The sequence below is a fragment of the Neocloeon triangulifer genome, unplaced genomic scaffold (genome assembly GCF_031216515.1).
Source record: "Neocloeon triangulifer isolate White Clay Creek 2 clone unplaced genomic scaffold, ASM3121651v1 ptg000001l, whole genome shotgun sequence".
Taxonomy (NCBI): Eukaryota; Metazoa; Arthropoda; class Insecta; order Ephemeroptera; family Baetidae; genus Neocloeon; species Neocloeon triangulifer.
The window spans coordinates 6,141,472-6,168,502 of record NW_026775544.1 but is presented as its reverse complement, the minus strand read 5'-3'; the positions used below and the strand labels follow the sequence as shown (position 1 = coordinate 6,168,502).

Below are 27,031 nucleotides of genomic sequence, written 5' to 3'. Positions count from 1 at the left end.
ATTTTAATAATAAACGCATTAATTTATAACGTCAGCTCATTGGTAATATTATAAAAAGAAATTTATAATTTATAAATTTATGCCCTGAAAAATACTCAATTCTGAGATGACAAAATTTATTGCTCGAAAGTGAAAAAGCAATATTGTTTTTTTTATCCTACAAAAAGCTATTGCTTTTGCAGCCCTATAAGATTTTAAAGATTATACTATATTATTATAAATTATACATTTTAATCATTTTTGACTTATCGAATTTTAAGTGTGTGCCTTTGCGAGCCCACAATTTTAAGATTATTTACATTTAAAAATTAATTTATAATTTATTAGTGAGCTGCATTCATTTGGAAATCATTGGAAATAAGGTGGATTTCTATAAAGAAAATGTACGTGCCTTTTCTTGTTAATGTAATTTGTTAATTTAAAAAAAAAAATTTTTATTAATAATTATTTTAGAATTTTATAACCGTTTACATTTAAAAAACTAATTCAAGCCACTTTCTCTTAATTTTGAAAATAATGTAGGGCTTTCACTGCTATTCATTAGTCAATAAAATATAAAATTTCATAAAATATCGCTTCGAAAAATGTGCGGTTAAAAAAACTTTGTTTCCAAAACAGAATCTGAACAGATTGATCGTAACATTATGACAAATACCTAAACAACAAATTATAAATTATTGAGGGACAACATTTTTTGCTCTATAGAGATCGAGGGCGCAGCGTTGGGCGCAGCCAGTTGTAAAAGCGCGGCGTAAAAAGTCTGGAAGCGCCTGGAAAGCCACGCCCCCTCGGAAGAGGCGGCTGCTCTTGTTGATTTGCTCGCGTTCGCCGTTCGCCGCCGTCGTGTGTTTGGAGGCCTGCGTGGAGGAGGCTTTATTGATTTTGCCATCTCGGCCAAAGGAAAGAAAGAGGGGCACCGCGAGTGGGCCGCTGCTGGCTTGGTGTGCGTCCGACGAGAGCCACCGCTGTCTGTGTTGGAAGAGAAACGCGAACGGAAAAGCAGCGACCGGATCTGCAAATAAATCCCCGCGAGTGCAGCGCAGTCTGGATGGTGAGCACCGGGCGCCAGAGGCGAACGACCCTGACCTCCAGTCGGGCTACCTGACACGACCGGCCCTCGGCCGATGGACCACTTGTAGTAAACGCACTTCTCCTCACGCCGCTCGCACGCCCGCCGCAAATCATGTCCGAAGAAGCAGGTACGAATCCACGAATTTTTCTTACTTCATCTCTCATTTCAGCAGACCCGGAAAAGCTCCGCCGTTTCGGGTTTCGAAAATCGAAGAGAAAAGTTGATTGTCAGCAATTTTCGCGATTGCATGTCGGAGGCCGCGGAAGGTGCGGGAGATTGCGCGCCAAGAAGCTCAGCGTTAATTCTGCAAAGTTAAACGACTTTCACGCTCGTTTCGCGCAATTTGCTGACTATAATGAAACCGAAATTCACTGCGTAGTTCGACAAGTAGTTCCGAATCGGTGACAAATTGGGTCAAATTGCGTTACGAACAGACAAACCATGAGTGGAGAGATACGCATATTATAATAATATAGCCGTGGAATTACATAATTGGAAGCGTTGACGCTCCTGACCTTGCACAACACCATAATTTTATAATTGCGTTGGATAATCATTAATTTTAAGTGAATCAGCCGTAACTGTGAATTCACTTTTTTCACAATTTAAATAATTTATTTTATTATTTAGGGTTTTCATTCTTTCACCTTATTTCTTGTTTCAATTTTTATCATGTTCAAAAATTAAACAATAAAACTTCAATAAATAAATAATTAAATCGTTTAACATTTATTTATAATTTTATTTTGTTGATTTCTTTGTGGGAACAAAACTATTCCAACAGCCTCATGTTTTTCCTGGAGCATTAAATTTAATTTTTTTTTTTTACTAAAAATTTTTAAAGGTCATTTTATGCTTCGTGCCAACTGAAGACACGTTAATTATACTGTTTTGGTCAATATACGTGTAAAATTGTGGCCATGAAATTCAGAGCACTGTTCTGCTTTCTGTTTCTAAATATGCTTTTATATTGATTAGTCAATCAACAACAAAAACAACCAACTCCCCAGACAAACCAAGCACTTGTACTGATTGAATCAATACAAATCAATTTTGACAACAGAAAAACACTTTTTATCTGCTAATTCAATTTTCCTTTTCAAATTATTCAATACAGTGCACGTCACTCTTTTTATCTTTTTCAAGGCATTTATTTAGAGAGACGAATTACGAAACATTCACTTTACTTTGTTGAACATATTTCCTGCACTAATTAAAAGAAGCAATTATTTGAATTTTCTTTGGGAAGGTCACCCTGCGCCAGGGTGGTACCAAGGACGGAGGCTCGTTAGTCAGTCAATCAGGCAAACACAAGTGGGTCGGTCGCTTGGTCGATCACCGTGAGCAACAAACTCTCTCGGATCTTGTTGTCACGGCAACGGGCCGACGTGTTGATTTTCTTCTTCCTTACATTATTTTCGTGCGCGCCTTGTTATTCGCGAGTTGAAGGGTTTCAAACGGAATTTGCATAGGGCAATTTGTCTCGGCGCAGTAATGGGCCTCGAGTGAGTGAGATGTTGAAATTCCCTCAAGAGCCGCGCTACTCTTGAGCTTTTTTACTTTGTTGCTTCAGACGAGATTCCTCTTTGAATTGAATCACCCGTGCAAATAGAAAAAGGCTGGCGAAAATCAGGAGCTTAATTATGCTAATTTTGCGTGAATAAAAATGTATGATCTTAAAAATGAATAATAAAAAAAAAAATGGATCATGCAAAAAAAATTTAAAGTAAGACTTCAATTGAAAAAAAAAACAATTTTTATTTTTAGTTAATTTTTTTGCCCGATTTGTTAAAATAAGATTGATAACTTTCAATGAAAAATAATAAAGAGAATTTTGATAGTAAATTTAAAAGTAAAAACTATAAAGCGGCATATCAAATATTTATTAATTTAAAAATTTTATTATACAGATTATAATTGAAAATTAGCCAGCCTGAATAATCACCCAAGAAAGTAGATGCTGCAGTGGCAGCAGCCAATACAATAGAAATATGTGGAGGGTAATTTTTTGAACAATTGTATTTTTGCTGATAAAATTATTCAATTAATTTTAACTTTTCTGAAGATGTGAAGCCAAAATCCCCTCACTTTCAGTTTCCTCCACATTTTAAGGCACTTTTCACACCTGCAGTTTGAATTGGTGACTTGATGAAAAACAAAAACATAAAAGATCAATCATACGCATCTAAATTATTAACTAAGAAATAATGATTGTGAAAAATTCTTGACGTCAAATAGATCAAGTCACAGCTAGTTTTTCTTGCCAATCCAATTCATCTTGATTGAATGAATCAGGAAACCAATCAAGCTCCTCTGTCGTTCGCTTGCCATCGGCAATCCCACGAGCCCTTTTGGCGCGGCGCCAACGATTTTCGCAAAGGCGCACGTGGTCGCGGGTGACACATTCTCTGCCATATACATTCATTTGCACGTACCCGCGCGTCAAAGAAGAAGAACTAGAGGGGGCGTCCTTCGGCCTCGATTGCATCACCAAAACGCTAAAAGACTGTATACGTCTTGTTTGACGACAAGCGCTCTTCAAAGACTCGTCGTCTTATTTATGTTTGCACACTATTGCTTTATGTAACGTCGCGAATGATTAAATTGTGGGAGGTCTGTTTACTTGCCGTCATTGCGAATTTATATTGTGAAGAGGAGAATGATGACTTCTTATTTCATAATTATGGTGTTTTACCTCATTTAATGTCACAGCTACAAATTAATCATCTGGCTAATCATGATGATTAAAGGAAGAGAAGCGGCTGAAAATAAGTAATAATTAATAGTTTGTAGTCACGACGAAATTATTTAGGAACCTAAAAATTAACCCACAGAAATAAAAAATTATCCGACCAAATCAAATTAAATTTCGTTATTTTACATAAACATGCATGCACAATTTTCAAATTAAATGCAGTAAAATGGTCAAAATCTCAATTGTTTTCTAATTTTTAGGCAGCATTAGACAGTTTGAAAATTGGAGTTTAAAAAATGAATATTTTATTTCAATTTTTTTATGCTCTGTGAAAAAATATTAAATATACTAAAAATACAAAGTTTCATCTTGAAACGGATTGAAACTCACCGTAATCCAATTGAACCTTCATTAAGGTTGTTGGCTCCCATCGATTTGCTTGTGTCACGCGCCTTCCGAAATATATACCCACCGAATTTGGTTTAAACTGGCTTAAACCAGCAGGCCTCTAATTTTATATCTGTGCTGGTGAAGGTTAGGACACGAAGTTTCTCTCTTGAAACTGACAAAAGAACCCCACTTATAATACATTACTTGATTTCCAACCAGAGTATAAAGCGCCTGTTTTACTGAAAGATGTTATGAAAAATGAACAAAGGTCTAAAAATAAGTGATATACAATAGATTGTGTAAATAAAATAACTTTTTAAATATTTTATTAATCAAAAGGCTACTCCCAATGCTTTTAAATATTAAATTATTTTACAATTATTTTTGTAAAACAGTTTTACGTTAATTTCTACCCTTTCAAAAACTATTCAATTTCAACTATCTGAATTTTTTATATTCATATAATTTTATTGAATAAAGTTTCAGCTGCTTTATTTCAGATGTAGGAGATAAATCAGATGCCTGACATCTTGTACGCCTTATGTGTGGTCAGTTTTGCAGACTTTAAATATCGTTAATAATGTTAATAAGTTTAAATAAATTAATCTAATCATAACGTGCAAAAATAATATAATAATTAAAATAATATTTTCCTAGATCCAATTTTTTTTATGATGCAGTAAATTAGTTGCTTCAAAACATCAGCAATGTTAATATTTACTGGACCTTGTTTCGTTTCTGGGGGCTAATCTTCTCTCTGGGTGTAGTGGTGCATGGTGATCCGGTACGTGCGCCCAGAAATAGCCCCTCTTCCGCGTTCATGAGTCCGAAATAAACCTGAAATCGCCAAAGAAGAATGCGGCTGAAATTAATTTGGACGCGCTTTGGATTCGGAAATAAAAATAACGATTTTACGACTGGGGCGAATTAGGGCTGTTGCTACTTGGACCGCGCGGATTCTGTTTCGAAATAGATCGGCTTTGTTGGTCAGTGGTACCGAGAGAGAGCACAATCGCCGGCTATTTCAGGCCCCACTACTTCCAACTTAGATTTCACGTGTTTTGCATAACTCTTTGAAAGAGCAGCGCGCCCAGAATATTCAAATTAAATTGTATATCAGCGATAGTCTAGGGTTGTGAAGAGAACGTTAGACTTTTTGAACGAACAAAACCCCGGGTTAAATCCAGTCCTGGCACACTTCCCTCCCTTTATGAGAAAGAAAAAAGACGGATTCTTCTGGTGACACTTTTTTGTCGCGCAGATTTTAATTTACCGGCTTTGCTTCTGGCTAATTACCCGCGGCGCTTATACTTCTACCGCCAGACGACTCAGAGTGGGTGGATCAAACAGACTTTTTTTCTCGCAAAGGTAAGCGCTCGTTTTTATACGGCTGTCACAACAAAGCACGCTCCATTTGTTGTATTTTTATTTTTTTATTTTATTTATTTATTCTTCTCGGTCAATACAAAAATTTTAAATTGGAAAAAAGAGAAGAAAGGGTTTACAACTAGCAGATGTCTGCTAAAACGCCCGACATCAAAAGAGACACGGCCGCCGTAATTTGTATTTGCCGTTTGCTTTTGCGTGTTTAACGCACAAATTATTGATTATTTTTTGTAATTTGAATTTTTCAAGCAAAATTTCGTTTTTATTTTATAAGCAGGTCAAAAATTAGTTTCCCTCTAACGTGAGTCATCCACATTTCAACGGATATTTTTGCTGGCAATTTTTTAGCCCAAAAGCGTATCGTTGTTTGGCTTCAGTTCAAAATTTAAAACTTGAATTCGCTTAAAAAGCTATTCACATTCAAACAGAAATTAATGACCAAAAATTGCTATTTACAGAGAAGTAAACATCTCAAAATCACGTTTTTTTAAACTTGACTTTTTTAACCCTATAATGCTTTAAATCATACTCTAGACTTTTGTCTCTGGTCTTTGCTAATTTAAATAAGACTTTTTGGTCTATATATAATCTGTATAGGTATTTCAAGTGTCTACATTTTATATTATCTTATGATAAGAGCACAATTACAATTTTCATCTTGATTTTTCTTTTTAAAATTGAAACTGCGACCTAAAACGTTTCAATGTATAGATTGTAAAGCTCTTTATTATGTTACCATACTTATTTCAAACTTCACAAATCCATATTAACAGATTTGGTTTTCATTCTAAACTTCAAAATATTCTAGTACTTTAATTTTGTGATTGTACGATTATTATTATAATCATGGTAAATTAGGTCTTTTGTTTTTTTGCTTTTATCCAACTTTTACAATTTGGATATATAAATAGAAACTAATATTTTACACTTTCGTGCCCAACAGGCGAAAATTTCCTTTGATATTGTTATTTTAAAAAAATTTTAATTATCATTTTGGTCAAAATAATTTAACTACTTTACTCGAGGTTGTTATTATTTAGAAAATTGATGAAACAAATAATAATATCTGTCAGTTTCTGAAAAAATAAATTTTTAATTAATTCTCCAGTTTAATTTGTATAATATAAAATATTTCTTTGAAACGCGCAATTTTGAATTTGCAAATTAAAATTCATGCCAACAAAACTACAGAAATGGAGCATTAAAAATTATTTAATATAAAATATTTTAATATTGATATTTATTTATTTGATATTGCTATTTATAAATTAAAAATTTATTTGCAAAAAATTAAAAACGATTAAATATAATGTCCTCAGACTCAACTTGATACCATACATGAAAGTGCCACTCCAGCACAAGTCTAGTAACCCCAAGCGACCTGCCGATCTTGCATTTATTTCCCTTCTCCACGATGCAGATCTTGAATATTTTCCTCTCAGCTTATTTTCTGATAAAATCATCCGCTTGACATTCTTGGTGGGATGCGCATTGATCGATTACGAAGCGTGCATGAGAATGTTTCATTGTGTTTGACAAGGTCGGTCGGCGGAGCTAGGTGCAATTGCGGAGCAGAAATTGTCACCTGTCCGATCGTCTCTGCCGGCCTTGGCGAAACCCGAGCTCAATTCTGGTCAATCGCATTATCTGTTATGGCCGAGCAATTATTTCATAGCAATTTTTTTTGACAGTTAAGTATTTATCTCTTAAAGAGGTGACCCCGGCGTGTCACGTTAAAAAAGTTTTAATTTTTCATAACTCCGAATTAAGGTCAATACAAATATCAATGATACATACTTTTGCAAAACATTCGTTTAGCTGAATGAAAGTTGCGGGTCATGGTGCGTGTGTAGAGAGCATGATGTGTTAAATAAATTAGAACGTTGTTTGAGATAACGAGCAGGACAAACACGAAGTGCCGTCGTTTATGCAAATGTGTTTATTTGGCCTGGCGAGCGAGTGTTGCACCCATAAAAATTTAATTTTCTGCGCCGTACTTTTCCGGGCAAGAAACGAAGGAAAAGATCATTTTTAAAACTGGAGTGTCATTTAGGGCTGATTGATATTTCTCATCCTTAAAATATAAAAAAAACGAGTCCCCTTTTTTACTCTCGTTGATTCTGAATTTTTTTAAAAATCTTTACAAAAAAAAAAAAAATAAATTATTTGAAGCGATTTAAAAATTCTGGATATTTTTGAATTCCAAATATTTTATTTAGGTATAATATCATAAGAAATTTTTGGGGAATAAGTCTCCAAATATTTTAAATATATGAAATTTATCACTTTCAAGTAAAACCGATTATGAGTATACCAATTACACAATTACTTGTTTCATTTGTCAATGCATTAAAAGGAAATTGCAAAAAGATTCAAGCTGATAATGTGTGGTCAAGTGTTTAGAATTTTATTAACCAGAAGTGGTTCTGTGAGGAAATGTGTTCTGGGAAGCAAGTTGAAAGAGAAAATTATAAATCAGAGTTTTTTAATCTCTTTTATTTTTGGCTAGTATCCATTTTTATTTTTTTATTTTTTAGTAGAAACTTTAGAAAGCTTGTTAAATAGGATTAAGTTAATGAAAGTTTTTATAAAAATAGAAACTGAATAATTAAAAAATTAGGCAAAAAATTAAAAATAATATTATTAATGAATGGAAAAACATTTTTTTTTTAAATTCAAGATGGAATGGAATAAAATTTAATAATTTAACAAACTTTAATTTATTTTCAAAATGTTTAAAAATGTTTTTTTTTATCCTTTTGATGAAAATAGAGTCGGTGTCAATTTGCTTTAAGTAAGAATCACTCTTTCATGATTCATAGAATTTCCTCAAATTACTTTTGAAAAGTAAAAATCGCGGATTTCCGCAAGTCGATTCGAAACGCAACTCGCGCCAAGAAAATTAAGTTATTTACAACGTTATCCACGCACCAGTTTCGAAATCAAGCTCGCCCCGACATAAATTAACAAGATGTATTACTCTGAGCACTTTTCGTGTTAGAAAAAGAAGCAGTGTAAGTAGCTGTTGGTACGAAGCAATTGGAGCCGAGCCAGTTGCGAAAAAAGGCCAGAAAAATTATTTCGGAACCGAAATCCCGGTGCGCGGGTGTGAAATCGAACCGTGGCCGCAAATCCTGAAAATAGCGGCTCGTAAATTTCCCACCGACCAAATAACCAAGCAGCTCTTGTTGAGGAAATTATTATCGCCGGCGGGCTTGCGAAAATACTTGAAACCCTTTTCTTTTCGGCGTTATTTCTGGCCTGGTCACGCCCGCGTCTGCGAATAATTATTCGCGCTGAAATTGTTTTAGGCCGCGCGGCCAATGTTTATCCTGCGGTGTGCATGGAAACGATGGAGAGTTTGCTTTTGAAGCCAGAGAGAAAAATAGTCATGCAAACCGCGTTTGCAAACTTGTTGCTCCCAACAGAGCCTCTTCCAGACAAACAAACATTGGTGGAAATAAACCGTAGGATCCAATTGCGGCTTTGTGGAAATCTGGGTTCAGAATTTCACAAACTGAAATTTGGATTTCATTTTTATTTATTTATTTTTTATTTTTGTGAGATTTCCTTGTGGAAGTTTTCAATATTTTTGCAGCATAGTTTAAAAATCGGAGCGAAAAATACCTAGTTTTCTTGTTCAGTAAATGATGGTAAAAACGGGAGGTTTGATTTATGAACCGAGTTGCACTACAAAGACTTGGTGCTCTTAAGAGACCATTGAACTTTCTAGACAGATATTATGTCACATTATATCTTGAATTTTATGGTGTCTGCGTTTGGTGCCAAATTATCTGTGGAAAGAGAAGCTATGGCCCTATTTGTGACTCTGACCTTTCATAAATGGGATTGAATTTATTTGAAAACTGAGACGGTAAAATAAATAGCTAATAAAAGATTTCATTTTTACTATGATGATTCCAAACTATGGAATTAACTTGTTAAAAACAATTTATTTTTATTATTTTTAGAGCAGAGTATTTATTTTATCATTTTGTCACTAAAATGGCCAATCAATTATCTTCCTTTAGAATTGAACCACTTCAATTACATAAAGATTGCAAGTAGTTTTGAATCAATAGTTAAAAAACAGTTCTGATTGAAGATAAACAACTCTTGGAGTCCAAAAAAATCTTGTTTATAAGTGAGGCGTTCAAAGTGCGCAATAATTCACCGAAACCTGAGATAACAAGCAACTTTTTACATCGCAATTTTCGTTCACGTGTGATCTAATTATCGCTAATTACAGCGTCTGTTGCCTCTGCTCTAATCTGACCGATAAACAGCAGGTTTCTTCAAACAGTGACACGTTGCGGGACAGCGTCCACTTTTTGTTTGGTTGACACAATTAGGCCGGAGCGAAATTCATGTTGCATAACTTGTGTCTGCGTCCTGTTCTTGGCAGATGGTTTTTATTTATTTTTATCAAAGTGCTGATAGTAGTCACGCCAGTGTTGGGATTTTCTGTACTTTTTGTGCTACGTGATTTGCGTTATCTCAAGAGCCGGTAATTAATTAAACATCACGCTCAACACGTGGACGCTAATATTTGCCATTACATTGCAATTTTCCTCTTATACGCCGTAGAGTTATCCGAAACTGACGAGGTAAACAAAAACATGTGCATCAACCTTTGAGACAAGTTCATTGATCCATATCATGCAACGCCAAAATTTTGTTAAAAGACAGTTAAAGAGTCATTAAAATTGTTAAAATTGAAAATCAACAACTAGTTAAAATGTTTTTAACTAAAGAAACTTATATAATATAATTTTAATTTTATAAAAAAAGCTACTGTTGAAAAATTTTTTTGTGACAATTTTTTTTAAATCAATCTACACTGTAATATTGATCATAAAATATGATGAAATGAATTTCATCAAACGTCAAAGGAAAAGTAAATGTGCATGGTTGTTCCAGGGTTGTTCAACAATTATTATGACAGGAATAGCCTGATTTTATTTCTCATGGAAATTTTGTGCTGTTTTATTTAAAATAAATAAAACAGAACATTATTTTCCTGAGTACCTGAAATTTTAGAGAAGTTTTTATTTAAATATATTGGTCTATTAGTCCTTAATTAAAAGAAGAATGATTTATGTCGTTCAATTTAATTTAGTTCATTTATTTTCTCACAACAAGTCAAAATAGATTAATTAGAAATTAGATTGGGAGAGAATTGGCAGCCAGCTCTAGTCAACAAATTAACTAAAACCAAAGGAATAATTTTGAAAAATAGTATATTCTATTTTAATGTAAAAAAGTAGCTAAAAATTAAATTGATTGTAATTTTAACCAAATGTATAGTAAATTTGGTTTCTCCTTCCAATATTTATACAATCAATTCATCGTCATATGTTTTTATCTCCAAGTGAAATTTCAACGCAGATGAGGTCGTTGTCGGACACAATTATCTAGTGCCGAGATATTTATGCAAATGAGGCCGTAGCGGCGACTGATTGAAGGGACGTTGCAAGAATAACGTGTGCTTTTTTGCGCTCGCGTCTCTGTCGGGTCGGACAGGAAGACAAGGGGGCACGTGGCGAGCTATATATTTTTCGCACACCGCACCAATCCTAGCCCCTTTGTCGCGCGGCGGAAATTAGATCTAAAAGCATTCAACTTTCGTTAGTCGGTCGGCCGACCCAAGAGACTTTTTGGCTCGCTTGGAATCACTTTGAAAACGCGCGTCGCCAGACTTCTTTAAAATTAGCGTGTTCCATTAAAACTGGCGTGCGTGTTTACTTGGAAAAGTTATTTCCGCCTAATTGATCGCACTTGCTCATGTTATTAATAAAACTGAAAACTGCTATTTCCGCTCGTAATAATCTCGGGTGCTAAAATCAGTTTGAGCCAGGTTTATCAATCGCACGATTCAAGATGCTTTTTGTTTTTTGAGTGGGTGAATCAGCCTTTGCTTGAAAATAAAAAGAACGTCCACGTGGCTTGACTTTGAAGATGTGTTGAAAGTTCGGGGTCCAATTTAGATCGAAACCAAACGTCAGTGATGATGTCTGAACTTCTTCGAAGTGACGCAGGTTTCTCGATTCATTGAAAACAAGCAAATATTGAAAGAAATGCTCACATTTCTGTATTTTTCTATTGATTTTTTTTCAAATTTTTTATCGTGAATTGTCGTGAATCATAACGAGCTTCATATAAATTCCATTATAATGCGTCAAATTTGCGTCCCATATTTCTTAAAAATTTAATTGGTCGTTTTTAAAGCTGCTCTGTTTTTAGTATTTCACATTTCAAATATCTTCCTCCTGCTAATTTTGTCTATTCTTGTTTAAAATGAGAGTTAATAAATAAATGTTTTCTCTCTATTTTACACATTCAATGATTGTGATTTGAATTCAATAGATATCATAATAACTGATAATAACATTGCGGCAAATATATTAATTTTTATGAAATTTAATATTTTAAATATTTTCTAGTATTATTTGGTTTTTAATTTCAAATAATATTTAAGAAAACAAAATTTGAATCGGAATTAATTTTTAAGGTGGTTTATTTGCCCAATTGCTACTAAAGATGTAGATATTAAGTAAGATACTGAAAAAATAGATTATTGATGAGGGAAAAGGGAAGTATTCAATTTTTGGTCAAAATGGCACCTACAACAGCAAAAATTTATCTAAAATTTTTTTGCATATTTTTAATTTTGTGCTCTAATTTCTATTTGGAGCGGAATGCCGAACAAATGATGGGAAGGGTTGATTTGAGGCGCGACGAAATTGGTGCTTAGATGAAGAAGTGCAACGGCGCTCGGCTCCAACGCGGCTCTCTGTGAGTTCGATCCGGCCCTCACCCCACTTTCGCGCAAACTTCGTCTGCAATCGCGTCGCGTTCGGGCGGCGACGAGCAAACAACGAGACTGCTGGCGAGTGAGTAGTCGCGGTGCTCGTCGTCTGCACACACGCTGCTCAATTTTTCGCCAACTCTGCTCAGCATCAGACCACATGGTTCTTCTTTAGCCGCGACATCCGCTCAATTTTCGGCTCACCAAAGGTCCTCGAAGCGACCGACATGTATCCCAAGGAGAACGACCGTGAGTTTTAATTAAATTGTCATTTTCGCAAACGCATTCGAAAGCACTTTCGCAATTACAAAATGCCGGTTGAAGAGAAGTGTGCCATATTTGGTCAGATGTGGGTTTTTTTAAGTCGTTATCTGATCAGACAAAGTCCAAAAAGAAGTAAAGAGATGTTCTTATTTTACGCGTTCTTTTTCTTTATCAGTCGAGTTTGTGGAATTAAAAAATAATCTTCAGTAATTAATTGATCTGTAATTTTTTTATGACCCTTCAATTAAAAAGATAATCATTTCCAATTTCTGATTAATCCAGGAGGTGTTTTTTTTATTTTTTTTTATTTTACTTTAAAAAAAATGTAAAAAAAATTTTCATGTGATATCAGAAATATTGTATCTTTCACAACTAATTGATTTGAAAGTTATATAATTTATATAATATAACAGTCGTGAAACTCCTTCCCACTTCTCCTTGTGGCGTGTCACATGTTTTTTTTGTTTTTGCCAAGGTTTTTTGTTTGTTTGAATGTTTGACTTGTCTCGCTCTGCTCAGTCCGAGCTTTACCTGCAGAGCTTTTATTGTATGAAAAGGTAGTTTCTGAATCGATAACCCAGTTTTTATCTGAGTTTGAATAAAAGTCGGGCGTGCAGTGCAGAGGGTGCACTGTAAGCACCGAGCTGATGCAAAAATGCTGCAACTGCACTAACCCCTTTTATCTCACGGCGCTCAATTTCACACTCCAGAAAGTAAGGTTTATGTGGAGGAAAGTTTATGTTGCCAATCAGATTACACTCCCCATTTTCCACAGTTTTGCAATAAAATTTCAAAAAAAAAAAAAAAAAAATAGGACTTCTATTTAGTTTCATAAAGAAATTTAATTGTTAATATTGGTTTCAAACTTTAGGGTAACTTTGTCAAAATAAAAGTCTTCTTTGATTTCCCTTTCTATTATCCTTCCAATTTAACTTTAATTTCAAAATAATTTCTCATCTCAATTCTGAATATTTGCTTAAAAAAAAAAAAAATTAATATTCAATCAAATTGTTTTTGTAAATTTTACCAGCATAACGCTCAGAGCTACTTTCCCTTTCTAAAAATAGCCGGTATCACTTAAACATTTGCATATTTTAGTCAACCCTAATCTCATTTACAAATATTCTCGGTTTTTCCAGAATGTTTAAATTGAACAATATTAAGCAAACGAATTTCCGTTCTTGCACGTCACTTTGATCCAGAAGGACCTTGCGAAATGAGCTGTTCATTAAAATCATTCATTAGTACGAGTGTCGGTGCCAAGGCGGGCACTTGGTGCGGTTCACTCACGTGACCTCATTTGAACTTGCATAGAACATGTGAAACCCTTGTTGCGAGTGACGTCTGCATTCGGTTGCTCCGCCGTTAACCTGGAAGCAGAATAGTTTTCGCACTGCGTACATGCCGCGGAGTCACGTGTGCACCGAAGCCAAGAGATTAAATTTGTGTAACATAATAATAACACGCAGAACACACCTCCGCCGAAATTACAGAGACAGATGCGCTTCGCTATTTTGGGCCGGTGGAGAGAAAATTCGGTGTGGCCTGGCCGTCGGCCAACGTTAGCTAACCCCGTGGCATTCGACCAAGCCATTGTCTAATCGGAGGTGGCAAGCGAAGGAGCACCGAGACGCGAATTAATGCCACTTAAATTAAATCGCCTAATCGGCTGATTTAGTGAGAGGGATTTCAATCGCGGCTCCACAACCGGTCGCGACTATTTTTGGCGTGGAAAGCATCCTTGGAAGGTGCCTCCAGATTTCTACTGCCCTCCTCCGAAAAAACGCACACGTGCACGAACTGCTGGAGAGTGAATAAAAAGACTATCACCTGATCACCTTGCCGGCTCTTTTTGCACGCCCAAAGCACGTGTTGAAATATTAGCAAATACATTTCATTCAAAAGATTCCTAATCTTGGTGCGAATTTTTCAACTTTGAAATTATATCGGTATAAAAATGGAATTATTTGAAGCATGGAGGCTTAAATTTTATCAAAAAGCCTTCTGAAAATTCATTTCATATTAAAAAAAAGATGATAAATCACTAATTTTGGCGAATTAAAAAAAATGTAAAATTCTATTAGATCAAATGTAATTTACATGATGTTTAACTCTGACAAAAAAGTTACTTATTTCTTTCATGAATATAGAAAGTTCATTTTTTGCCAATAAATTTATCTATAATTATAAGATTAATATAAATTTAATTAACCATGCATTTTATTTTAGTTCTTTATCATAACTCATATTTTGAAATTTAGATTTTGGAGTCGTCTATAATTAAATATTTTATCCTCATTTCCGCAATTATATTAGACCGGAAAAGTGTTGGTTGTTGTTGGTAGTTTTAAATGTCAGCGTTCCAAAAAGAAAATTAGCACGGATGTTTTGTTATCTTAAATTGCGCCGCATATAAATATTTCCATGCAAAAGGCCTCATAATTATTATTTTGTTTTCCAACAAAAATAACTTGTCTGAAAAAAGCGCTAATTGATTCGGCCTTTACTTTTTATGTCGGATAAAAAAATCCTGGGGAAATTCACCAACTCAGACTTAAATAAACATCAAAAGCAAGAGAGACGCTGCGGCTAGACTGCGAATGAATCACCTGCGGACTTTTAGAGACAGAATTTTTATTGCTCACTCGTAAAATATGAACGAGTCTCATTCATCGGCGAGGGGTTAATTTAGAAGCGGGAAAATAAATTTGTAATCTTTCTCGGAAGGGATTCAATTGGACGCTCATGCTCTATACATGCTTAACTTTCAACTCGTTTCAGTAAAACTGGTAGGCTTAAAAATAAATTTAATCAATTGGGTAACGTAATAAAATGCACGCTCATGTTAATAAATGATTTTTTTGGCTTTGCGTGACTCCGATTGCGCATTTGATGCAAAACAAGCCATTAGCCGGGCTGGGAATGCGTAGAAGCAGGAAGGCTCTGGAGGAAATATCGATTGTCTGCACTACTATTAGGCCAATTCAGGCGCTACGTGACTGGACCGCGGCGTGCCAGGGATGAATCTGGGTCAGCCGTGTGCGGGGTGGCTGCGCGCAGCCTTTGAACCCCGCCTTAAACGCGCCGGGAACTGCCAGACGCGCGTGTCTTCCAAACTGCTTTTCAGTTGAATTTGTTTGTTTATCGTTTTTGGCACCTCGTTTGTTGATAATTCTAATATTAGTAGAAACGCGTGGAATCAGATATACTTCTAGCGTTTTCTCGTGTAAACTTACACCTTTTAGACTTTTATCTCTATGCAGCGAGGCTTGTTTTTGCAATTGCGAAATGCTGTACGTTTCCGCTTGATAAGGCAGAAAACGGACTTGTTATGTTGATGTCAGGCTCACAGCGAGGTGGCAAAAGTACATAAATAAATTAACAAAAACACGAACGGAGGTTAGGAAGAGAAAATTTTAAGTAACACTTAAAATAGGAACACATTTGGTTAGAACAAGCTTTTAGTTTCCTTTTTTTTTGTCACCGAGATATTAAGTTAAAACACTCGAAACAAAAACTGGGAATAAATTATAACATTATAAAGAATTTACCCTGCTTGTACTCACAGAGGGGCTTAACCAATAATTCAAACTAAATCAGGAAGAGTCGAAAATTTTGCGGAATATTATATGTCTTATAAGGATTGATTTAGTTTTAATATTAATTATCAAATTATACTTAATTATTTTAATCAAAATCACTTGAAGGATTAATATTGAAATGACATTTCGTTTGGTGCCATTTAAAATTCTGACAGAAATTACATCTTATTTAAATTCTGGAAAAAAATTGAATGACGTTGACCATGGATGATAGATATATTTAAACTTTTTTTTCGTGTCTTAGTCAGTATTTAAAATTACAGGCAAATAATAACTGTGCTCCAATAATTTGATAATAAACTACTTTCCATCAAAGTCAAAAAGCATATTTTATTAAGGATTATTGTTGTTGTTCAATTTTCCAATGTCGCCTTATTTACATTTAACATTATATTATTGATTAAAAATTTGTTTAAGAAAAAGGTCTATTTATACATTAATTTTTATTTCATCTTAACATATTTTAATACTAATTTTATTGTCTTTTATCAGTTACAGTTTAATTCGATTCTTTCTTTTTAAACCCAATAGAAAACATTGCAGGAATTATTCAATAACACTTGAAATATTGTCAATTTTTCAGCGTTTATAAAATTAATAAATTTCCTCTCCATCGTTCAAATCATACTTGCGGTTTAACGTAATATACCGGTCATCAAGCACCTGTCTTGGCAGTCACGCGGCCAAGATGAAACCAGTTTTTTTTTTCGGTGCGCCGAGAGTCCGTCTGCGCGGCAGTCGGCCGAAAGTGCACGCAAAAGACGTTCACCTCGGCCAAGCAAGCAAGATGAGCTTAGGACAATGATAATTACAAATTACCACTGTTGGGCGGGTAACAGAGCGAAAGGTCGGATAATTAAGCGCGTCGCATGCGAGAAAAGAAGGGTGAAATCCAATTGAGCGACACTTGCGGGTCTGCCAAATGGGATTACTTTCATGTTACACTGGAGAGCGAATCCTGTTATCAGTGTTGTTTCTCTGTTGGGCAGAACTGGCAGTGAACGCTCTGGAGCTGCAGGGCACGATGGTGCAGGAGATGGAACTGCCTGCGGACATCCTGCTGCAGGCCGACGACGACGATGGCCTGCCCTCGCAGCACGACCTTGTCGTCGAGGACGAGCAGCAGCAGACCGAAACCCTCGCCGCCCTCGACACCATGAGGAAAAACAGACACTTCTGCGACGTTGTCCTCAACGTAAGTTCCTTTCTTTGGCAAACTGTTTTTTAAGTTAAAATTGTTCAGAAATTTAAGCAGGAAGAAGAAGAATAGAAGATGTGTAATGAAAATATTCATTATATTTTTTCAATTTCTTCAGTTTTACATTGGATTATTGATAAAAATTAAAATTTAATTTAATAATAACTATTAATTAATTCTCTAAGAAACCAAATTTTAATGTTTTTTCAGAGAGTTTAAAATCCTAATAACAAATAAGCAAATAAAAAACAGCATTCAGCAATAATAAAATACTTAAATATTATTAATAATAAAAAAAACTTTAATTTTTTTCAATGAGAACACAGAAAAAATTAATTTAATTATCTTTTGCAACGAGAAGCAATAAAAAATTCAGTGACCGCTTAGCGTCTCAACCAGAACACGTGTGGCCTATCAAAAGAAAAGCCCTTTTGCAACACTCATTCGCTCGCTAACTCACTCCACCGTGCCATTCGGCTTTGGCTGGCAACACCAGAGACCCAATTTTTTTAAGGTCACAGTTCATCGTTCGTCTGGTTGATGAATTTTTTATTAATCCGCTCTGCGCCTGCTGAATCAGCGTTTGTGGCCTTTATTGTCGCGGTCAATTCCCCGGCCCATTAATGGACAATCATTTCGCTTTCAACGTTTTTTTTTTGTGTCACGAAACTCGACCCTGGTTTGCGGGCAAAAATAATTACTCGAATAATCCGGAGGGTTTCGTCTGGCCCTGGTAGATTTCATGGAATTGGATCTCCATGCATTTGACTTTGAGCGAGAATATTTTAAACCGCAAACATCCTTTTAACTTGCCATTTGTACAATTTTAAGAAATGATAAGATATGACCTCATTGTTGTTTTCATTTAAAATTTACAATCAAATGCATCATAATAAATCCACTGAATAATTAAAAATTATGCGGCCAAAAAATTATATTGCTTTTAATTCCGTTTCGTCTTCAACTCTTAAAGAAGAACATCAAGATCAATTTTAAAAAGAAGGTAGAACAAAATAAGTGAAAATAACTTTTTTTAACTTCTAACCAATCAAAATTTTAAATTATGTAACCATTAAAAGAAATGATATTCTTCTTGACATTGGATTGATACTCAATAAGTTTACTAAACGTTCGCCTAATTTTCTCCTACCAAAAGATTTAACGAATATTCCTAATTTGATTTTATTTGAATTTTTGTCTCAAAATACAGGTTGGAAGCAGTGAAATCCATGCTCACAGGATAGTCCTGGCGAGTGCCAGTCCATATCTGCACGAGTTGTTCACAGCCGACGACGAGAACAAGAGCGCCGCCCGGGAGAATAAGATCACATACCGGCTGAACGGCGGTTTAGACAAGGTGGCCTTCGAGAGGCTCATTGACTTTGCCTACACATCCAGGTCAGTGACTCGTACTTGCTCTCATTTCTTTCTTTTCTCCACACAAAAAAGCGCTTGTCATATTTTGTAATTTATGATCTGAAATTATTAAATTAGAATTATTTTACGACCGGTGTGAAAATAATTTAATGGAAATTTGCTGCAGGCTCCATGTGCCAGCAAATCAAGTCAAGTCGGTGTACTTGGCCGCCTGCCAGCTCAAGATGGACAAAGTGATCCAGGTGTGCAGCCAGTACCTGATTCAGCACCTCGACGTCAAGAACTGCATCGAAATTCGCTCCCTTCCTGGAATCAACAAGAACAAGCAGCTCGTCGCCAAGGTTGACAGATTCATCAATAAACAGGTATTAAAAATTTCATAAAATACTAACAAAAATTAAACAATTTTTCTTTTGCAGTTTGACTTACTGTCAAAGTCGCCGTCGATGTTGAATCTCCCCTGCATCCAGATCGAAGTGCTGAATCAAACAAGAGAAGAAATGTCGTTGGTCATTGGAGAATCGTTGTGCCAGCTGGTGCTTGATTGGGTCCAGAGACAGTCCGAAGAGCACCCTTCGCTGGACCACCTCTCTGAAAAGGTAGAAATTAGTTTTAAGAGTTCACACTATATCCCATAATACATAATAATAATATTGATTACATTTGAACATTATTAGCTGCAATTTATATCACCATTATTTTTTAAAGGAGTTGACTTACGTTTCTCCGGCAGACGGAAATTATTAAAACTTTATTTGTCAATTTTTATTCTAGACACATCTGCTGTACTTGGCGCTGGATAATTCTCTGCAGGACTGCATGGAGTTGCCAAGTGGCGAGGTCAGCGATTCAGACATTGTTCAGGACTACAAGAAACTCTCAAAGAGACAGTCACAGTCAAACTTGAAGGTCAATATTTTTTATATTAATTCCAAACTATATTCTACCAATAATTTTTAGAGAGGAAGCAGTTATTAATTTAAAATTTTTTAACAGAACCGCCGGAAATCGCAATTGCAGCCAGCAAAGCCCCGCATCTTGGTCTACTCAAGGGACATCAGTGACAAAAATCTGACTGAGAATCAGAATATAGACTGGGACTTAATTGCCAACACCAAAGTGCAGGACCACACCTTCATGGCTCTGGTCTCGATGGCTGGCGCTTTGGCTACCCTTAGCGTCGTTCTGCGCCTCAACAGGCCAAAAACACCCTCGCCCACCAACACCCCAGGAGACACGGCTCCCGGCTCCAGACTGCCCAGTGAAGAGAAGCCAGACCTGTACTGCGTGCTGCCTAACATGAGCCACGTCAAGTGTGCTGCAGGATGCGCCAATCTCAATGAAACCTTGCTTGTTTGCGGTACGGAAAAAAAACACAGAAGTTTGATAATAGAAATTGTTACTAATTTTGTTTAATCTTCCATTCAAAAACAGAGATATATAATGAAATTTTTTATTTGTGTCATGCTTCAACATTTACTTGTATTAGCAGAAATCTAAGAGTTTGTAATTTTTTTAAATTGATTTTTTACTCATATTTCTCAGGTGGATACGACAGAGGTGAATGTTTGAAGAGTGTTGAGTCTTACTCGCCGGACGGCAACATCTGGGCAACACTGGCCCCCATGAAAGAGGCGCGCGGCCGCTTCGACATTGCCGTTTCCGGTGGAAAAGTTTTTGCAGTGGGTGGAAGCAACGGCACCACGGAACTGCCCACCGTTGAGATGTACGACCCAATGACCAAGAAGTGGTCCAGGATGGCCAGTCTCCCTTTGGCTCGCTCAAATGCAGGTAAGAAAGGCACATTTTTTTCTAAAGGGTTGTGAAAGCAAAGTATTTTTAAAGGCAAATCTAGACTCGGCCCCAGACAGCTGGAGGTAAACTCGAGGCGTTTATATTTGTGCTCTCATTATATGCTATTTATGATTTTTATATATTATTATATATCTTGTGGCATGTGCTGGGTGAGTGGGGGTTGACTGATTGATTGACTCTGGTGTGCAGTAGCCTATTTGAATTTTTTTACCAAGTTGGAAAAACTTGAATGGGCTTCCTTTCTGTCCCCGTCCCCTCTTCTATATGAAAACTTTTTAGCAAACAGACGACTGACTATGGCATTTTTATGTTCTCTTCCACAGCCGCTCACCAACAACCTGGACCAAGACCCTATCAGCTAACAATTTCAGAGAAAGGAAGCTCAATTGTTATTTTCTCTTTTTATTACATTGTATTAAAAGGGATAGGTTAAAAGTTGCCTTAAACTCTGAAAGAAAGAAAGAACGAAAGAGCAAATGAAAAAGCAAAAATCATCACGTGGTCACCAGCACTTCTTTTTGTTTAAGTAGTCAAACGTGCATCAAATTTTTGGTGAGTATCTCCTGTTTCATTTCCAGCAGCCGCGGGCTAGTGGATTTTTTTGGCCGGACCCAGAGTTTGCATTCACTGCACTTTTCCGTTTTCAGAACAAAATTAAGGAAATTTTTTCTTTTCAGTAGGCGTTGGATCAGTTTATTATAATATATAATTATTTTTTGGTAAAACGCGTTTGCAGATCCCATTTTAATTAAGTCTGGTCGTCCGAGTTGTCCGAAAAATCCAGCAACCCAAAGTCCTTATTTTCAGACCCTTCACTCAGCGGGAAATGTGAGAAAGTGTCCAAGTGCGTTTCAGCTCTCAGTACGCTGCTTCTGGCCCAAGCTCACTCTCACATAGCTCGGTCGCGGCAACAGTCTGCCGAAAATCACAAAATTGTCATACATTTCGATCTTTCTTTTTTCAATAAAAAATTCAACGTCCGGAGTCGAAACTCGCACCAGTCAGCTCCAATGAGCAATTGTTGTTGCAGGCGTTTGCGACCTGGAGGGCAAGGTGTACTGCATCGGCGGCTGGAACGGCCAGGTGGGCATCAAGCAGTGTGACGTGTTCGACCCCAAGACCAACGACTGGCGCAGCGTGGCCCCCCTGCTCACTGGCCGCTACCAGGCCGGCGTGTGCTCCTTCGATGGCAAGGTGTACGCGGTCGGCGGCTGCGACGCCTGGAACTGCCTCAACTCGGTCGAGTTCTACGACCCGGCCACGGACTCTTGGTGCTACATCAAGAGCATGATCACATCCCGACGCGGGTGCGGCCTTGCCGTCTTCAAGGGTATTATTTCTTATTATTTTAAAAAAGAATATAATTTATGTAAACTATATTCTGAAAATTCAATTCAACTAGTTTTATGTTTATTCCTAAGTTTTGGAATTTTCATGTCATATATTCATTTTCATCATGCTTATTTATTTTATTCTTGTATTTTTCAGGCATTTTAAATTCATTGTATTGAATAAATATTCTATGTATCTAAAAGACTAACAAGAATGTTTTATTAGGAAAACTGTATGCGGTGGGTGGATCTGACGGGAGCCATTCCCTGACCTCCACCGAGATCTACGACACTGAAACCGAAACGTGGACTCCGGGTCCTAGCATGACCACTCCAAGGGCCAACGTCGGAGTTGCAGTTATCGGAAACAGATTGTATGCTGTTGGTGGATTCTCAGGTATAATATAAAATTGTCTTTCAGTGTATAATATACTTTTAATTAACCTATAATTTATGAATTTAAAGAAATTTATTTGTGAACATTATTCATTATTTATTGGCTTGAAAATATTAATTTTGCTGTATTTTTAGGCAAAACTTTCCTGAACAGCATCGAGTACTTGGACGAGTTCACTGATGAATGGACCACATTTGTACCAAAACAAGACTTGCACTACCAACTTTCCTTGCCAAGCGGAAGCGACAGGACGTCCAAGAGCGACGGCTCCTCCATAGCCAGCTGCTCCGACTCCGGTTCTGTGAGCGAGTGAAGTGGCAGAACCTTTTTGGGCCCTGAATTCCCTCACCACTCAATTTTCGTTAGCTGGATAATCTTCAAAGACTGCTGATACGAAATAAATCACCTGGCCAGGGCTACTTTTTGCTCCCGGAAAATTTTTCTACGCCTGATGCCAAGCATGCTATCGATTTAGAAAACGCATTCTGATTTGTATGATAAAATAATATTACACATTGATTACACATAAGTCTCGGTGTTGGTTGATTCGATTTGCCAGACTACCTCTCATCAATGATAATTATGACTTGTGTATACAGTTAAAGAAATAAAAAATTGACCAATCGAACCCAGGGTTAAAAAATACTCGATCTGACGTGTGGTAGTCTGAGCAAGTGTAGACCTGGCCTCTCACCCTGTTAGCGAAGAGGTTTTTACACTTCACTAAAAAGATCTGTTGCGAGTTTAGAATCAAAATCGGGGGCCACGTTGCAAAATTTACTGGCAAATGTGTAGCAAAAACACCGATGTTGACGAAAAAAGGGATATCACAGGGCGGTTCAGTTTTGTATACACTAAACATCTTTTTGATACGATAAGAGCGAGACAGCCAGTTATTTTTGTATTTATAAACTCATTTGTATTCCAAACAAGAAAGCAAGACGCCCCAGTCAATCTTTTGTGAATCAATATCGCCATCTTGGGCCGTGTGTGTTTTACTGCTGAACTGGGAGACGACTAATGTGTAGACGCTGATTGGTATTCTCACCTGTCTGTTTTTCGAGCAAGCATATCTCTTTTGAAACCACCACTGCATTGTAAAAGCTACTTTTAATTATTATTATGTACATGATGATGATTAATATTATTCCATTATTGTGTGATAAAAGAGAAGAGACCTGCGGCAGCCTCAAGTTTGAAGGCGGCTTTGTCCAGCACTAGATTGTTTTATGATGGTAATGAAAACATTTGCCGTTCTGTAGAGATTTATTTTTATATCAAAATAATGCATCAGGCATTTTTTAACTTTGCCAAAAAAGAATGTTGGACGAATTTGATGAAAAACAATTTCCAAAATTTAGTAGCCTTCAAACGTAAGGGCTGCCGTAGACAATTTTAATTAATTTGGTTTTCGTCGCAAATGAAAACATAATTTTGGACTAACTGGAAAACACTGTTTATGTGCCGTTTTAAGTGTCTTAGAGGTATTATAGAAAGGTCATAAAAAAAGCAGATTTACGATGAAATGTTGTATAAAACTATCGAATTACCATAGGTGATTATGTTTTAATGTTGGTAGCATGTATTAGAGGATATGATCGATATGATATTCAATAATCACCTTGTTAGTGCAATGTTGACCTTTGCAACCTTCAGCTGCTTTTGATTGTTTGAACACAGCCTTCATTGAAAACATTCAGCAAGAGTCAGGGGTGATTTGTTGTAATAAATTTGGAAATACATACATTCATCATGAACGATAAAAAAAGATACTTATTAACTTAAAACCTCACTCAGAGTTTTATTTCCAACTCAAGCATAAACTTATCATATTTACAATTGGAGAGAAAACTGATTTCACTGCGAATATAATTTAATGTAATCCTACAATCCTCAAAATACATTTTGGGTACAAAATACGGTTTAGATCTACCTACAGTTGAATTTCCAAGTCTTTAGGAATTAAAAGTTTTCCACTCCATCAACCACGACCTACGTGTTGGAAGGAGATCGGACCTGGATGATCTGAGGGGTGGATTGGTTGACAGCAATTGGAGCCGTTTGAATAATGACTGGCTGGCTTGCGTTGCTTTGGAATTGCATTTTGATGGTTGCCAGTTGAGAGGGCGTCAGCTGAATCTGAAGAAAAATAGTGACAAAAATATGGATCAAAAGAGGTTGGAAAGTGGTAATGTTAAAAACACACATTAAAACTGCACCTATTATTTGATAATATAACTTCATTTAAATTTGACAAGAAATTACGAAAAGGATCAATTAATTGGCCCCAATAAATGGAAATATTTGTTAATTAAAAGAAAAAATCTAATTTTTTATACGAATTACAAATTTTCTTAAATTTTTTTCCAACTTACAGGAATCTGCTGAATTTCTCCAGTCGGAGTGACGATCTGTTGGACAATCTGGATTCCACCTTGGGTTGCAGTCTGAGCCTGATTTTGCACCGACGGCGCTTGCAACTGGATGATTTGTGGTTGTGCTTGTTGTGTTGTGACCTTAATAAAAAAGTATTACATTATTTTTTCTTGTCATAAATTGTAAATTTAAATTACCTGAATATTCTGGGTCTGCGCAGGTTGTTGCTGGGTTGCGGTGGAGGTGGCAGGCTGCGTAGACTGCTGGAGTACCTGCTGGTGCTGCTGGGCCAGTTGAAGGTAGTACTGAACCTGGTCGGCATTCATTGAAGTGCGGACTGTCTCGTCTGTGCGCTTGGCTGGTTTGATGTCGTCACGGGGGACAATGTCGATCAAAAAGTCAAACTGGTCAAACTTGGTGATGGCCATGGCAATATCGTTGCGCTGCAGGGTGCGTCTCTTGTTGTCCTCCGTGTGCACCCAGGCCCGCAAAGTCAGTTCCAGGATGAAAATCTCGGCCGCTTTGGCGAATAGCACCGGCGCCTCTGAACTGATCATTTTCACGTCGTCGTCTAACTTCATGATCTTCTTGATGCGCGCCAACGGAAGTGCCTGCTGTTTCAAATCCAACTGCAGAAAAAAAATTAAATTTGATTACAATATTTGGGAAAACTTTGGACAATTTAATATACCGTTTGTCGTTTGACCTCTTCCAGAATTTTCGGCCAGAAGTTGTTCAGGGTCGTCTGAGAACTGGCCTCTCCGGCCACACCACCTGGATTGTCCTCATTTTCCTCACTGAAATAGAAAACAATAAATCAAAACGGGAAATTTCATCATGTTTCCTTGGCTTGGGGTTTGGACGCGTCGCTACTTACGAGGCAAGAGCGTAAAAGAGAGACATCTTTCTGCGACTTGTGAATGTTAATTGAGTTAAAAATAAATTTCCGTAATAAAAATTATCCCTAATTTAGTGACTTCGGCAAAGACTTTGGTTCAAAAATAATTTTCGATTGGAAAAGCCAATCGGCGAGAGGGAAAACAAGCCAACCACAACAACTGGTCAACTGGACAGCTTGCTCGCAGCGCCAATCTCGCGGGGGCCGGAATCGGAACCTCGATTGAGCGCATGCGCACGAAAAAACGCACGCTTGTTTTGTTTATGTTGAATTGTTGATGATTATGGCCGGCATTACAACCCAAACTATTGCAAATTGCTACTAATAAATTCAAAATTTCGGATTGAAGAGTGATTTATCACCGATCTCTGAGTGAAAGTGAGTAAATAAAAAGTTCTCGGGGAATTTGAGCTAAAATTTGCAGCGATTCAAGCGAGCACATGGCACACCGAAGCCTAAAATTTATTTGATTTTAATTAAAAAATCAATTTTTTTTTCATTCTTACGTTATTTCCATTACTGGTGGAGGCTCTTCAGGCTCGAAATTCGCAGAAACCACTGCCGACTGGAGCATCAACTCTTTCAAAATGTCCCTTTTCCAACTATTCCGCACTTTCATTCCTTTGGGCAGCAGAGATTGCGGCTTGTACCCTATTATTTCGACCACTTCTTCCTGATTTAGTTTGTTCTCTTGAGGCGCTTCTTCGTCGTCAATCGTGATTTGAATTAGTCTGTTTTGTTGGGGAGATTTATTCTTGTTCGGGTCATCAACGACATCTTGTTCCTGCATGTTCCAGCGCTCTAAGTTCGCTTTTGCCTTATCCATTTCTTGGTCATCCTTCGATTTTTTCACCTTTGTTTCCATTGATGTCAACGTATCGACAGGAGGTACCCACGTTTTTTTGCCATGCACAAGATCCACTTCCATTTCTTTTAAAAAAAACTTAAAGACTGAACTGACCACCGTAGAGGCTCGCGCGAGACGGCTCTGATTTTCCAACTGAAAACTGCCGTCAGGGCCCTCTCGCCTTTTATACCGGGCGTGGTGGCTCCACCTTATGAAAAAGGAGCCCGCGGGCATAGAGATCAGATGCATGGAGCGGAGGGCGCACACTTTTTGTTCACCTTTCTTTTTTAGCACACAACACAACTCACAAAAATCTAATCAAACTTGAAAGAGAAAAACAATACAAAATTAATGAGCAGAGGACGAAACCTAATACTTTTATTTTGCCAGAAATTTAAAATTTGCAGAAAAGAGTAAAATTAATGGATTATTTAGAAATTATAAAAAAAGGCCAATTGAAATTATGTCTAAGAATATTTTAAATTTTTATTTTAACTTAGAGTTGCATCAAGGTGACCTAGATTTTTTTAATGTTTATTTTCAAAACAGGTTGATTTTTTCAATATTTTAGCTAC

General features: G+C 36.6%; 2 protein-coding genes across 3 annotated transcripts; one reads left to right on the top strand and one right to left on the bottom strand.

Annotated features, from left to right (window-relative positions):
* The first annotated feature begins 833 nt into the window (after positions 1-833).
* Positions 834-24,127, top strand: LOC132197588 (influenza virus NS1A-binding protein homolog A-like). Of its 2 annotated transcripts, none has more exons than XM_059620965.1 (11): positions 834-1,199; positions 17,207-17,412; positions 18,626-18,813; positions 18,959-19,157; positions 19,212-19,391; positions 19,567-19,701; positions 19,789-20,152; positions 20,338-20,583; positions 21,638-21,937; positions 22,165-22,335; positions 22,470-24,127. In XM_059620965.1, the coding sequence occupies exons 1-11, from the start codon at positions 1,184-1,186 to the stop codon at positions 22,646-22,648; spliced, it is 2,184 nt and encodes a 727-aa protein (XP_059476948.1). In that variant the 5' UTR covers positions 834-1,183; the 3' UTR covers positions 22,649-24,127. The 2 variants fall into 2 exon arrangements, with proteins under 2 accessions (XP_059476948.1, XP_059476939.1); XM_059620956.1 differs by lacking the exon at positions 834-1,199 and adding an exon at positions 12,410-12,600.
* LOC132197602 (nuclear transcription factor Y subunit gamma-like) lies at positions 24,109-26,620 on the bottom strand. The gene is made up of 5 exons (XM_059620978.1): positions 26,116-26,620; positions 25,403-25,508; positions 24,909-25,340; positions 24,711-24,851; positions 24,109-24,474 (listed from the first exon to the last, which is right to left on the bottom strand). The coding sequence occupies exons 1-5, from the start codon at positions 26,535-26,537 to the stop codon at positions 24,328-24,330; spliced, it is 1,248 nt and encodes a 415-aa protein (XP_059476961.1). The 5' UTR covers positions 26,538-26,620; the 3' UTR covers positions 24,109-24,327.
* Positions 26,621-27,031: the final 411 nt, after the last annotated feature.

Excerpts from the sequence above, each read along its gene's own strand:
- LOC132197588 (XM_059620956.1), top strand. The coding sequence starts at position 12,579 with ATGTATCCCAAGGAGAACGACC. Across the intron at positions 20,153-20,337 it reads TGAAACCTTGCTTGTTTGCG|GTGGATACGACAGAGGTGAA; the intron begins GTACGGAAAAAA and ends CATATTTCTCAG. Across the intron at positions 21,938-22,164 it reads CGGCCTTGCCGTCTTCAAGG|GAAAACTGTATGCGGTGGGT; the intron begins GTATTATTTCTT and ends ATGTTTTATTAG.
- LOC132197602 (XM_059620978.1), bottom strand. The coding sequence starts at position 26,537 with ATGGAAGTGGATCTTGTGCATGGCAAAAAAACGTGGGTACCTCCTGTC. Across the intron at positions 25,509-26,115 it reads CCACCAGTAATGGAAATAAC|TGAGGAAAATGAGGACAATC; the intron begins GTAAGAATGAAA and ends TTTCTATTTCAG. Across the intron at positions 24,852-24,908 it reads CGCAGACCCAGAATATTCAG|GTCACAACACAACAAGCACA; the intron begins GTAATTTAAATT and ends TTTTTTATTAAG.